Below are 13,523 nucleotides of genomic sequence, written 5' to 3'. Positions count from 1 at the left end.
CCCTGAGTTGGTTTTTTCATTTCTTTGTTTGTTGTTTGTTTTTTAGTTTTTAGGAAGCACCAGGGACAGAACCTGGGACCTCCCTGTGGGAAGCAGGTGCTCAACTGCTTGAGCCACATCTGCTCCCCTAAATTTTTATTTAATTTTAAGTAATAAGAATTTACCCCTCCCCAAGATGGCTCCCTCGTCTGTCTGCTCATCATCTTTAGGAAGTACCAGGAATCAAACCTGGGACCTGCCATGTGGGAGGTAAGTGCCCAATCGCTTGAGCCACATCCCCTCCCAGTAATAAAAATTTTAATTTTAAATAGACACATGTGATTAGCAGCTAGGATAATGAACAGCAGAGCTACTCACCAATATTTGGGTTATTATATTTACTTGCTGTAGACAACTAAATGGCTCCAAAATGGCAGGAATCATATCCTATTTTTCCCCCTACATCTACCCATCACCTAGGTGTGTGCCTGACACATAATAGGTGGTCAATAAATATTTGTTGAATGATTGGATGGGCTTTGTGGACCACAATAACATCAATTACCTTATTTTTTTTTTAACGCCAGCTTTACTTTAAGAATGGCCTTGAAGATGCAGTTAAAATGATTAACTTTAGTGCCACAACAATCAAGATATTTTGACAGGATCTCAAGGGTGGGGACACTTGTCAGGACAGCAGGCTATAGAAATGCAGACAGACCCTGTACAGGGCCATGGCACTGGGCCACTGCGCTGCAGACCCTTGACTACTTACCTGCAACAACAGTGGGGGACTCAGGTCACGAGCTGAAGGAGCCAGAAACCCCATGAGCTGGGCAAGTCTCTCTAGAGCCTGACTCCAAATTTTACCTCTGAGCAGCCTGGTTAGAACCTAAAGATTCCAACTACCCGAAGGACAGAAAGCTTCATTAAACTGTGTTTTGTTATCTGTGTATATGGACCCTTCTCCAGTATTTATTATACAAATATTAAAAAAGTTTTCTTTTAAAGGACCCCTGGACACTAAAACTAAATCATCAAGATGAAGGTTCTTAGACACCTGGAAGGCAGATTACATTTCTTTCAGACAGTAATAATTACAGAAAAGCATAGAAAAGCATTCTAATCAATCTATTTATTAGCATGTGGAAGAAAAATCCAATCCCATTATGGGCCCATGGTTGAGCCCAGGAGTAAAGCGCTTTTATTACTTTACCTTGTGCAGCAATGAATTTGTTTTTTTCTTGGTAGCCCTGTGGGGAAGAAAGAGAAGGTGACAACAAAAATAGACAGGGATGAAATTCTGGAGTCTGACACCTAACCAATTATCAAAGCCCCCCTTATGAAAATGATGAAAATGCCTAGGCAATTGACAAGGGTTTCCATTCTACAAATTTCCAAGAGATTAGCTCTGGATGGCAGAAACCAAAGACTATAAAACTCAAATGGCCTAAGTGGACTTCTCAAAGTGAATATTTCATGAATACTGGTTTAATATTCAAATCTCAACTCTTAGGCCAGACCATGTTTCTGATAGTTTGTTAGCAGCTGACAACGTAGGTTTTAATGTTAACGGATAAGAACCGTCTAAGGCAGAAGCATATGTGCTGGGTCCAGGACGAAGCTGAGCCTACACAAGGAAGGAAAAAGTCATTCTCTTGATGACGCTTTACCCAGGCACGCTAACTTTCTGGAATAGCCTGCGGGTATGCTCCCAGTGTTTGATGAAAGGGTTCTCCTTCCTAGGCAGGGAGAGACAAGAAGCAAAGGAGCCTGCAGATGCCACACATGAAATAAGCAGACTCCAGAAAACTGACTTCCTTACTACAGAGACTGGGAAGCTAAAAGCTAAATTCCCTAGACTTCCTTGCAGTACAGTTCTGCCTATGACCTTCTTTCTAGCAGATGTTCCCACACAAGACTTGAGGAAGAAGTGAGCAATGTGAGATGGAGACTACGCTTGAAGAGCTGGTTGGTATTTGGGCAAGCATGACGGCAGAAGTGTCTGATTTCCCAGGAGTTCCTGCGCAGAGGTTTCACTATGACAGTCACATGGGGTAGCTGGGCATGCCCGTGGCTGCTCTGGCCCTGGCTGAGCAGCATCTGATAAGTGCACTTATCTTTTATTTTGTTTTCCTTTAGTAAACTTAATTTTTTTAGAACTGTATTAGGTTGACAGAAAAACTGCAAAGAAAGTGCACATAGTTCCTATAGATACACATTACCACATTATCTTTTTTTTTTCAGAAGGTACCAGGGATCGAACCCAGGACCTCATACATGGGAACAGGTGCTCAACCACTTGAGCTACATCTGCTCCCCAATATACATTTTTTAAAGATTTATTTTATTTATTTCTTCCCACTTCATTGTTTGTGCTTGCTGTCTTCTCATTGTATGCTCATCTTCTTTTTAGGAGGCACTGGGAACTGAACCTGGGACCTCCCATGTGGTAGGCAGGCACCCGACTGCTTCCCCCCCAATATCTTTTAATAAACCCCTTGCTGTTTAAAAGTGGACGTGCTTGACCCTGAGTGCCTTCTAAGAGCAAGCCCCTACCAGTGCCCTGGGCCTTGCTGCCTTGACTCCCCATCTGGACCCTTTCCAGTCTCTGTGACTTTGCTCATGCTTCTCTTCTTGCTTTCAAGTTTCTGCTCTCTTTCTTCTCCTGAGTAACTGTAACTCCTCTTCAATGCTGAGCTCTCCTGGAAGACCAAGCTAGGCTGAATATTTTTTCTCTGAGCCCCACAAACCCTGGCAATACTTCCTTTACAACACAGCACGTGGCAGGAAAGGATTAGGGACTATGTCTTATCTCTGTAACCTTTGACCCTATACTTAGCAAATGCTTAGCAAATGGCAGGTGCTCAAAAAATGCTGAGTTCCGTAAACCTAACTCTTAAATCCCTGCCTCGTACTCATGGTCAACTGCAGGCTTTTTTCTGTTTTTCTACCTTCACCCTCCACTGAACTCTATCTAAACTCTCGTTCCACCTGTTAACCCTCTTCAACAGTCATGGGACATGGTGGGATGCCCTATTATGAGCTGCAACTCAGGACTGCCACGGCAGGAGTCTGTTCCTCCTGCCTGCCCATCATCACCATGAGTAGACCCATCTTACCTGCTAGCTAGCCTTAACAGTCAACTAATTTTTGTCTTCATCTTTAAAAGGGAAAGGAGTCAACACTGGTATGTGCAGATGCTGCTGGTTATTAACTACAGCCCCTGCTTTCTGCTCTGCCCTCAGAACCATGGTGGAAGTATCTGGGTTCTTTCTGCTATCACCGGGTCGTGGAATCAGTCAACCCTAGAACTGGCCTATATCTGCATTCATATCTTATCACATATTACATGTTTCTGCCTAGACCAATTTAGTCGAGCATTTTCTTACTTGCAGCTGGACACACCCTAACTGATACTGCTGTACTCTTCTGCTTAATATTAAAGGTCAGCCTGTTCCTCCCAACTTTTTTATCATGATCCTTTGTATGTCCCTGGAATCCTAGATGATTATTAGCCTTTCTACATTTTCCTTATCTCCCATACCAATCATTTCTCTTATCAGAGCTTCTTTCCTTCCAATTACCAACATGTGACCATCACTGTTAAACATATATACAGGAACTTCAACAACTTCTTTCCAGTAAGGATGCACATGTCTGAAGCCCCTTTGATAGCCCTTTTTCTTTTTTTTTTTTTTCCACAACCTCCTATTCTTCCATCTTTCTCTGTTTCTTATCCCAAGTCTGCTCTTTCACATTCCCAAGACTTCCAGTTCCCTGATTCCACCTTCCCCTACTATAAAGGTTCATTTCTAACATCACTTCCTTTCTCGAATGAACCTGAAGCCCTTGGGTGACTACATGAAACATCATCTGATATCCCCTAATATCCTTTGTCTGAATACATGTTTTCTGCCACATCACTGATCCCAGGGTAGAGCTGGAGAAAATAACACAAGCAAGGCCCCTGGGTACCGAAGATATCTCATCTTCCCGAGGCCCTCTACAGCCAGACATGCCTTTTATGTTCCCTTTTCACTGCACTACTCTCATCACAGCCCAATCTCTTTCTTACAGCAAATAACCATGACTTTATCTCATAGAGAAAACAGATGCGTTGCCTCAGCTTGCTGTACCCACACTTACAAGCCACTTCTAATTCTATACCCTTCCTTGACCATCAATCACAAAGGAACAAATTCCCCTTCTTATGTTCACCACTAATCTCTCCATTGGCTTCTTTGTTTCATTCCCTTTCCTCACACATCCTGCTTCAGTGGTCAGGCTTGCTTTAGCTAGCTCAAGTGTGTACTCTCCCTCTCTTTCCTTTTAAAACTCTCTTTCTTTATTGGCTCCTTCCCCACAGACTGTAAAATACACTCAAGCCACTCACACCACCTCTACAGATATTCTCTAAATCACCCTTAAAAACCACCCCAGCCTCAGCTCTTCCCTCAGGCCCTGGCCATAGGACACAAGCCAGCAGACTCACCAGCTGCCTGGTATTCCCCTCCTCCCCATTATTTTTCCTACAAAGGGAAAGGCCTGCTTTTGTTCTTAGTTATTTGAATAACTCAGGAAAGGATTCATAAAAAACTTGAATTCCAACTTCTGAACAGAAGTCTTTAGGAATGACAGGGTAAACATAAGAATATATTTTACACTATTTCATCTTTAAAAAAGCATTTTGTTACTTTTAAAAAATCAGTTATCTCAGGGAAAATTTTAAATAACAAATGTCCCTCCTAACCCACAGCTGGGAAAGAGCCATTAGATGGTAGCCAATATCATTGAAGGGAATAATGAGAAAAGCTTGAGTTCCTTACGTTGATGAAGGAAGCATTGATGTAATCAGAATCTGGAACCCCTTCAACTGGTGCCAGGTGGACTCTAGAGTGGTCATCTATAAGAAAAAGCAACAGTTAATATTTCAATAGAAACCTATTTCATTTCTCACCGTTCCCAACCCAACCAGGCCAGCTGAGACCTCTTTTTTGGTCCCACGCCCTAACAATAAAAAATCTGAGCAGGCACCTCTGATATATGTATTTTTATTGATAAATTATGCACATGTACTCATTATGTATTCCCCCCAAAAATAAACGAAACAACATAACAGAAAAAAACTTAAAGGATGAATTTAGAAAACAAATATCAAGAGAAGTGCCAACATTTCCCTCCTACACCCTCTGGATTATGCACATCCCACTCTGAGGATGACTGGCATGGAAAAATGTCTGACAGGTGAGAGATCAACTGACTAGCAGTGGCTAACTCTGGAGAGGGAGAGATGGTGATGACAAGAACTCTGTGTGGGAATTCTCTGCAATGAATATTAAAAAAAATCCATAGCCACAACAAACCCCTTCCTGTCCAGTCCTGGTGAAACTGCTCTCCCTGGCCTCCTGCGAACTTCAGGCCTGCCAAAAGAAAACCCTGCCAACCACCCCAACTGACCCTGGAGCCGCTGGGGTCATCAGAGGAGGCTGAACTCTCTTACAGCCCAAAGGCCTGACCCTACTCTTGCTACCAACCCTCCTGGGATTAATGGCAGGATTCTTTCCACCCTCAGATAATCTGGCTTGAAATGTAGTTTCAGAGCTCTCGCCAGGCCTAAGCCCCGCTAGCCCCTCCCCCAGGAGACCGTTGCAGCCGGCCACCTCTACTCCTCCGTAACCATGTGCAACTGAAAGGCCGTGATCAAAAATGCGGACATGTCGGAGGAGATGCAACAGGACTCGGTGGAGTGCGCGACTCAGGCGTTGGAGAAATATAACATAGAGAAGGACATTGCGGCGCATATCAAGAAGGAGTTTGACAAGAAGTACAACCCCACCTGGCACTGCATTGTGGGGAGGAACTTCGGTAGTTATGTGACACATGAAAGCAAGCACTTCATCTACTTCTACCTGGGCCAAGTGGCTATTCTTCTGTTCAAATCTGGTTAAAGCATGGACTGTGATACCTACCCAGTGATCCATCCAAAAACAAGGACTGCAGCCTAAACTCCAAATACCAGAGACTGAAATCCTCAGCCTTGCTAAGGGAACTCCTCGATCTCTGAACCTTTATTGTGTTGTTTTGTACAGGGCATTCTCTGTACTAGTTTGTTGTGGTTATAAAACAATTAGCAAAACAGCTTACATTTGTATTTATTTTCTATTCCATACTCTCCCTGCCCCATGTTTTCTCTTTCAAAAACCATTCCTTTCAAACAAAATAAATCTGTTGGAGATGTGAGAAAAAAAAAAAAAAAAAAAAAAAAAGAAACGTAGTTTCAGTATATAATCCAAGAAACCCTGCAAAACACTCACATGGCAAGATATTTACGTATCGATTTTTTTCCTTGTTTTCCTCCTTGGAGGCAGCTTCACAGGTGGCCTGGATAGGACAAGCAGGGAGAGCCTGGAAGTTAAAAGGAATTAGAGGAGTTATTAACAGGGATAAACATTAAACTTGCAAACTGCTGTACCAAATCCTGACCAGGTAAGTTCTACATTGTCTTAGGAAGAAGAACGTGGGCCCATGCGAATATTTGCAGCCTAAAACAGGGAGAGCACCTCTCTGCAAACAGTCTGACGAGCTCCTTGGAGTAGGACACCAAGAATCCCCAGAAGGCAGAATGTACTTGCTGTTTCTAGAAGCCTAGGAGGCCCTTTGTAAGACTGCTTTGTATGTAGGGTCCTGTTACAATGCTAGGTCACAATGGACCACTCCTGTAAGAAGGGCAGGGTCGTGCTAATCGTCACGGGGAGAGGAGACGCACTCTGAGGGAGCCACACAGAAGGGCTCTGGAGGTCAGCTGAGTCAGGCCCTCTCTTGGGCAAGAGAGGCCAGCCTCTAGCACCATGTGGCAAGGAAGCAAGAACTGGTGGGGAGACATTCACGTGGATCCAGCAGTTAGGAGCAGAGGACTTGGGTACAGTGACCCTGCATCTGCAGCAGTTTGGGAGCCAAAGTTAATTAGCTAGTGCTAGGGGTACATGGGTATAAAGGGTTTGAAGTATGTGGTGGTTTGAAGCTGTATGTACCCCCCAAAAATATGTTCTTAAATCTAATTCACTCCTATGGGTGTAACCCCATTGTAAGTTGGATCTTTTGATGAGGCTACTTCAGCTAAGGTGTGACCCATTCATTCAGGATGGGACTTACTCCTATTACTGGAGTCCTTTATAAATGGAATGAACACAGAGCAAGCGAGCATGCACCATGGAAGCAAGAAGCTGAAAGCAAAGAAACCCAAAGGGAAGGGAGACACCAGCAGACGCTGCGATGTGACGTGCCACATGGCAGAGGAGTCAAGGATCATTGGCAGCTAGTCTTTGGGAAGAAAGCATAGCCTTTTTGATGCTTTGAATTGGGCTTTTTCCTGGCCTCAAACTGTAAGCTAATAAATTCCCATTGTTCAAGCCAACTCATTTTATGGTATTTTCCTTGAGCAGCCTAGGAAACTAAAACAAGGTTAGAGAGTCTAGGTTGTGTGAACTCGAGCAACTCCCTCAAACTCCCTAGGCCCAAGTTTCCTCATCTGTAAAACTGGGATAATAATACCTACCACATAAGAAGTAAATGAGATTATTTCACTTTTGGCACAGAAAAGAAATTAAATAAACTTTTATGGAAATGGAAAGTTGAATTTCGTTGTTTGAACTGTTGTCTTCTTACATGTTCTGTACTATCAAAGCTAAGAAGCAAAAAGGGATATAGGTTTATATTCCAATCTAGACAATCTTTCTGATAAATGATTTGGAAAGATATTTTATGAGCCTTAAAAATATTCATGTCCTTTGATAATCTATCTTAAGGAAATAAAAATTTCTACGTTCAAATTGTTCACTTCATCATTGAAAATAATTCAAAACTGAAAACAACCTTACTATCCAGCAGTAGGGGAAGAGTTAAATAAATTATGGTTCATGTATTTTTTCATTCATTCTTCCAAGAAATATATTTATTTATCTATCTATATCTACATCTCTATCTACATAGTGTCCTTCTTAGACACCAGACTAGGTACAGACCAAACAGAAGTGAATCAAACATATACATAGTTCTTGCTTTCATGGACAACACAACTTAGGGGTGAGAGAAAGACATTAAAAAAATAAGACATAAAAATATATAAGTATATACCATGATATATGAGATGAAAGAATGCTGTTAGAGAGATGGAGGAAGAATGGAGGAAGAAGTGGGAGACAAGACTGGCAAGGTGAGAACATACATTTCCATGGAGGTCCTTGAATAGGGAGTTTGGATTTTACGTTAAATGCAGGAGAAACCACTGAAGGTTTTAAAAGCGGTATCCAATTTACATGTTAAAGAATCATGCTGGCTGCTATGTGGAAAATGGACTGGAGGGAGGCAAAAATGGGGTGGAGACATGAAAAAAATGATAGTGACAAAAAACCCACATACAGAATTAATGAAATAAATGCCAGCACAAAGGAAACCAATTGTGTCCAAATGGAAGCAAGGGCTTTAAGAGAATAAATATATTTCCTGAGAACTAACATGATCATGGTAGGAGAAATTCAACGTGAAACACCCTATGATAAAAGGAGTCAGGGTCACAGTCCATTGGATCTCACCTATTCAAGAGATTTTCCTTTCAGAGTTAAAACCCCGGAGATTCTGCACATTATTTTACTGAGAGGTAATTTTATCAGACCCTATTGTTAAGAAACATGGAGAGAAAAAAGTTTCCTGAACTGGATACTTGGCACATGGAAAAGAGACCATATTGAAACTAGAATTGCCTAAATCACCTACAATTTGCTGTCTCTTCCTTTACATAGGCTAGATTTCTGCAAGTGCCCTCCGTGGTACGGGCAGGATGGGCTACAAGTTTTTAAACTCTCATGACTTATCCAAAGGTGCTACTTTTCCTGCAGAGCAGAGGTAGTGACAGAAAGACTCTTGAACAAAGTCCTCAATCCTGAAGGATCGGGAATAATTGTCCTAGCAGCATCCTTCGCTCCCTCAGTCATGGCAGAGGTCAAGGGAGGCTTCTAAAGGGAAAGTTAGGAAGAAACAAGAGCCAGGGCTCAACCAGAGAAAAGAAAGCCTTGCCCTGGGAAACATGGTGCTAGCTGCAAAGGTTCAGACTCCAGCGCCCAGGCCAGCAGGGATGAAAACAGAGGGGACCCTGTTCCTCTTGGTTTCTGCTCTGGAAAAGCTAGCCCCTTGGGACTAGGAACGAGCCACAGGGCCAGAACTAAGATGCTAAACTCCAGAAACGCTAGGTGGCATCAAAGACCATTTCATTCCTTGCTCAAGCCTTAACTGCAAGAGGGGCTCATTCATTTTTTTAAAAAGACATGTCAATTTTCTTCAATAAATTTTCAAAATATAAACTTTCATATTTTATTAAGATAAGTATTTTAAAAAATCACTCAATTTAACTTACAAGTTCTCTTTGGGCTTCTTCTTATCATATCCTCTTCCCTCCCCTCTCAGAGGTAAAACTTGGAATTTTGTATTTACCATTCCTTTGCTTTATTTGTATCCCATATATTTTATATCCTTAAACAACACATTATTGTTCAGACTATTTCTTGATAAAAATGGAATCATAATCAAATGGTGGCTTGCTTCTGTTTTTTTCCTCAACATTTTGTTCTTGAGATCCACCCAGATTGTTTACATATACCTGAAATCTGTTCCTTCTACTCTGTAATCCTCCATATAGTCTAGAGACCATACAGCAAATCATTTATCTAATACTGATAAATATTGGGGTTATTTACAGTTAGCAGTCCTGCTTTGAATACTCATTTTTACATGTTTCCTTGTGCACATGTGCAAGAGTTTCAGGTATGAGTGTCTTTAACTTTTCCAGATAAGGCCAAATGGCTTTTCAAAGTAGTTGTACTCACTTATACTCTCATTAGCAACAAAAAGTGTTTTAGCTGTTCTATATATATCATCATCAACATTTGCTGTTGTCAGACTTTAAATCTATTAATGTAGTTTTTTTTTTTTTTTTTAAAGAGAAGTTGTGAATTTACAGAAAAATCATACATTAAAAAGTAGGGGAGGGTGGATGTAGCTCAGTGGTTGAGTGCTTGCTTCCCATGGGTTCAATTCCTGGTTACTTCCTAAAAGGGGGTGGGGGAATGGGGGGTGGTTCCCATATACCATCCTATAACTCTGATACATCACTTATAAAATGTGCCTTCAACTACCATCCATGGTTTTACAAAGGGTTCACTGTGTTGTATAGTTTCTTGCATTTCTTTTTTTTTAATTCTAGTAACATATATTCAACCTAGGGAATAGGGAGTTGAAGTTTAAATGTACAGTTTCAGAGTTTCTACTTTGCCAATGGAGAAGTTTTGGTAATGGATGGTGGTGATGGCCGCACAACACTGGAAATGTAATTAACACCACTGAACTATGTATTTGAATGTGGTTAAAAGGGTAATGTAGGTAGAACCAGAAAGGAGCTCCTAGAGTCAGCTCCTGCTACGGGGCAGTTAGCAAACACCCAGAGTTCTCTTGAAGTAGCTGAAGCACCTGTCTGGGGGCTCCAGGAGACAAGAAGTACATTCTGCAACTTCCTTGAAAAAGTGGAAAGAGGAGACTGCCCATCTGCAGAGAAGACTCCTAAGTAGAGGCTCCACGCCCTGGAACACGGTGCCCATCTTCCACTGGAGGCACAAGCCGCCTCGGGAGCTGTTCCACAGACGGAATTGAAAGCTCCACTTCCCCAAAACGGGGGAGGAAGAGATGGTTGGACACTAATTTCAGCTACTGATAAGTAAATTCAGTGGGCTAAAGTATAGTCCTAAGAACAGCTAAAGTATGAGCCTGTCCAAGTCAGAAAGAGGCTGGAAGCCGCCATTTTAACACCACGCCTGGCATGAGGGGAAGCGGGGTGGACTGAAAATCCCAGTGCTGGTGGGGATCAGCTTCTTTCCATCCGGATCATACTGGAGCTCTAGTGTAGGCATCAGTGCCACCTCCAGCAGGGAGGAAGCTGTGGGGACCTGTGCCAGCCTCTCCCGGAAATTACCAGCCAAGCTGCGGAGGCCGGTGATTGTCCTACTCTGGCAGCACAAGCCGCCACAGGAGCTGTGCTGTGGCTAGAATTGGAAGCTCCATTTCCCAGAAACAAGGGAGGAGGATATGGTTGGCTGCTGATTTCGGCTACTGATTGGTAGACTTGGCTGGCTAAGCGATAACCCTGGGAACGGGGGGTGGGGGTGGTGGTGAACCAGCCCAAGTCAAAAAGAGGTCAGTAGCTGCCATTCTGACTCCACCGCCAGCCCGAAGGGGAAGCCAGGCTGACTGATACTCTCAGTGTCCGTAGGAACCAGTATACTGAAAATCAAGTCTATCAGGGCAACTGCGGTCATCTTGGACCTGCACTGCATAGACTGCTGCCCACACCTGCAGCCCCATCCCTGTCCCAGGCAGGGGAGAAAGGGATGTGAAGCTCCATCAGCCTCTCTGGGCAACTACAGTCTAGGCCTGCACGTGGATTATTCCACACAGCTGTGACTCTGTCCCTACCCCTGGCAAAGGAGAAAGTTGGAAGAAGCTTCATTGGTCCCTGTGCAATGAGGGCAGCTTGAGCCTCCACAGCTTATAACACCAACTACATGCTTGGCTCCTACTGCATAACCAGCAAGGGAGAAACGATAGGAAGCCCTAAAACTAAAGAGAAAAACTGCACCCAGAAAAAATACTCTAGTAAACCAGATGCCAAGACACCAACAAAAAATTACAATCCACACCAAGAAACAGGAAGCTATGGCCCAGTTAAAGGAACATGATAAGCCTCCAGATAACATAAAGGAGTTGAGAGAACTAATCATAGATGGTCAAACTAATCTCCTTAATAAATTCAATGAGATGGCTAAAAAGATTAAGGATATTAAGAAGATGTTGAAAGAGTACAAAGAAGAATTTGAAAGTATACACAGAAAAATAGCAGATCTTAGGGGAATGAAAGGTGCAATAAATGAAATTTAAAAATTGGAATCACATAATAGCAGATTTGAGGAGGCAGAAGAAAGGACTGGGGAGCTTGAAGAAATGACCTCTGAAAGTGAACATACAAAAGAACAGATGAAGAAAAGAACGGAAATAATGAACGAGGTCTCAGGGAACTAAATGACAGCAAAAGGTGTGCAAACATATGTGTCATGGGTGTCCCAGAAGGAGAAGAGAAGGAAAAAGGGGCAGAAGATATCTGAAGAAATAATGGTAGAAAATTTCCCAACCCTATTGAAGGACATAGATATCTCTGTCCAAGAAGCACAACATACTCCTATCCAAAAAAATCAGAATAGACCAACTCCGAGACACATACTCATCAGAATGTCAAAGGCCAAAGACAAAGAGAGAATTCTGAGAACAGAAAGAGAAAAGAAATGCATAACATATAAGGGATCTCCAATAAGATTAAGTGCTGATTTCTCACCAGAAACCATGGAGGCAAGACGACAGTGGTCTGATATATTTAAGATATTACAAGAGAAAAACTTACAGCCAAGAATCTTATATCCAGCAAAAGTGTCTATCAAAAATGAGAGCGAAATTAGAATATTCACAGATAAACAGAAACTGAGAGAATTTCTAAGCAAGAGACTAGATTTTCAGGAAATACTACAGGGTGTGCTAGAGCCTGAAAAGAAAAGACAGGAGAGAGGGGCCTGGAAGAGAGTCTAGAAATGAAGACTTTATCAATAAAAGTAATGAGAAGTATCCAAAGAGTGGTGAAAATAAAATATGACAGATAAAACTCAGTTAGGAATAAACTTAACCAAAGATGTAAAGCACTTGTATTCAGAAAACTGCAACTCAATGTTAAATCAAAAAAGCCCTAAATAACTGGAAGAACATTCCATTAAGATGTCAATCCTACTCAAATTGATATACAGATTTAATGCAATCCCGATAAAAATTCCACCAGCACTAAAGAAAAAATTGAAAACACGATCATTAAATTTATTTGGAAGGGTAAGGAGTACTGACTAGGCAGAAACATCATAAAAAGGGAAAGTGAACCCTCATCTCCAGACTTTAAATCATAATACCTACCTATAGTGGTAAAAACAGCATAGTACTGGCCTAAAGACAGACACAATAGACCAATGGAACCAAATTTATGGTTCAGGAACAGACCCTCACAGGTATGGTCAAGTGATTTTTTTTTTTTTTTTAAGATTTATTTATTTATTTAATTTCCCCCCCTCCCCTGGTTGTCTGTTCTTGGTGTCTATTTGCTGCGTCTTGTTTCTTTGTCCGCTTCTGTTGTCGTCAGCGGCACAGGAAGTGTGGGCGGCGCCATTCCTGGGCAGGCTGCACTTTCTTTTCACGCTGGGCGGCTTTCCTCACGGGCGCACTCCTTGCGCGCATCAGCACTGCGCATGGCCAGCTCCACACGGGTCGAGGAGGCCCGGGGTTTGAACCGCGGACCTCCCATATGGTAGACGGACGCCCTAACCACTGGGCCAAAGTCCGTTTCCCGGTCAAGTGATTTTTGACTAGCCAGTCAAACTCACACAGCTCGGGCAGAACAATCCATTCAA

General features: G+C 42.4%; 1 protein-coding gene across 7 annotated transcripts in view; it reads right to left on the bottom strand.

The window, feature by feature from the left end:
* Positions 1 to 13,523, bottom strand: part of PTPRA (protein tyrosine phosphatase receptor type A) — a 173,525-nt gene that overhangs the window by 23,527 nt on the left and 136,475 nt on the right. For all 7 annotated transcript variants that reach the window (XM_004469139.4, XM_058287445.2, XM_023591910.3 and 4 more), the window contains 3 exons: positions 6,297 to 6,387; positions 4,809 to 4,885; positions 1,196 to 1,232 (listed from right to left, as the gene is read on the bottom strand). In XM_004469139.4, coding sequence (XP_004469196.1) covers positions 1,196 to 1,232; positions 4,809 to 4,885; positions 6,297 to 6,387 — 205 coding nt within the window. The remainder of the gene's footprint in view (positions 1 to 1,195; positions 1,233 to 4,808; positions 4,886 to 6,296; positions 6,388 to 13,523) is intronic.

Source organism: Dasypus novemcinctus, chromosome 24 (assembly GCF_030445035.2).
Source record: "Dasypus novemcinctus isolate mDasNov1 chromosome 24, mDasNov1.1.hap2, whole genome shotgun sequence".
Lineage (NCBI taxonomy): Eukaryota > Metazoa > Chordata > Mammalia > Cingulata > Dasypodidae > Dasypus > Dasypus novemcinctus.
This window is presented reverse-complemented; position numbering and strand designations above follow the sequence as displayed.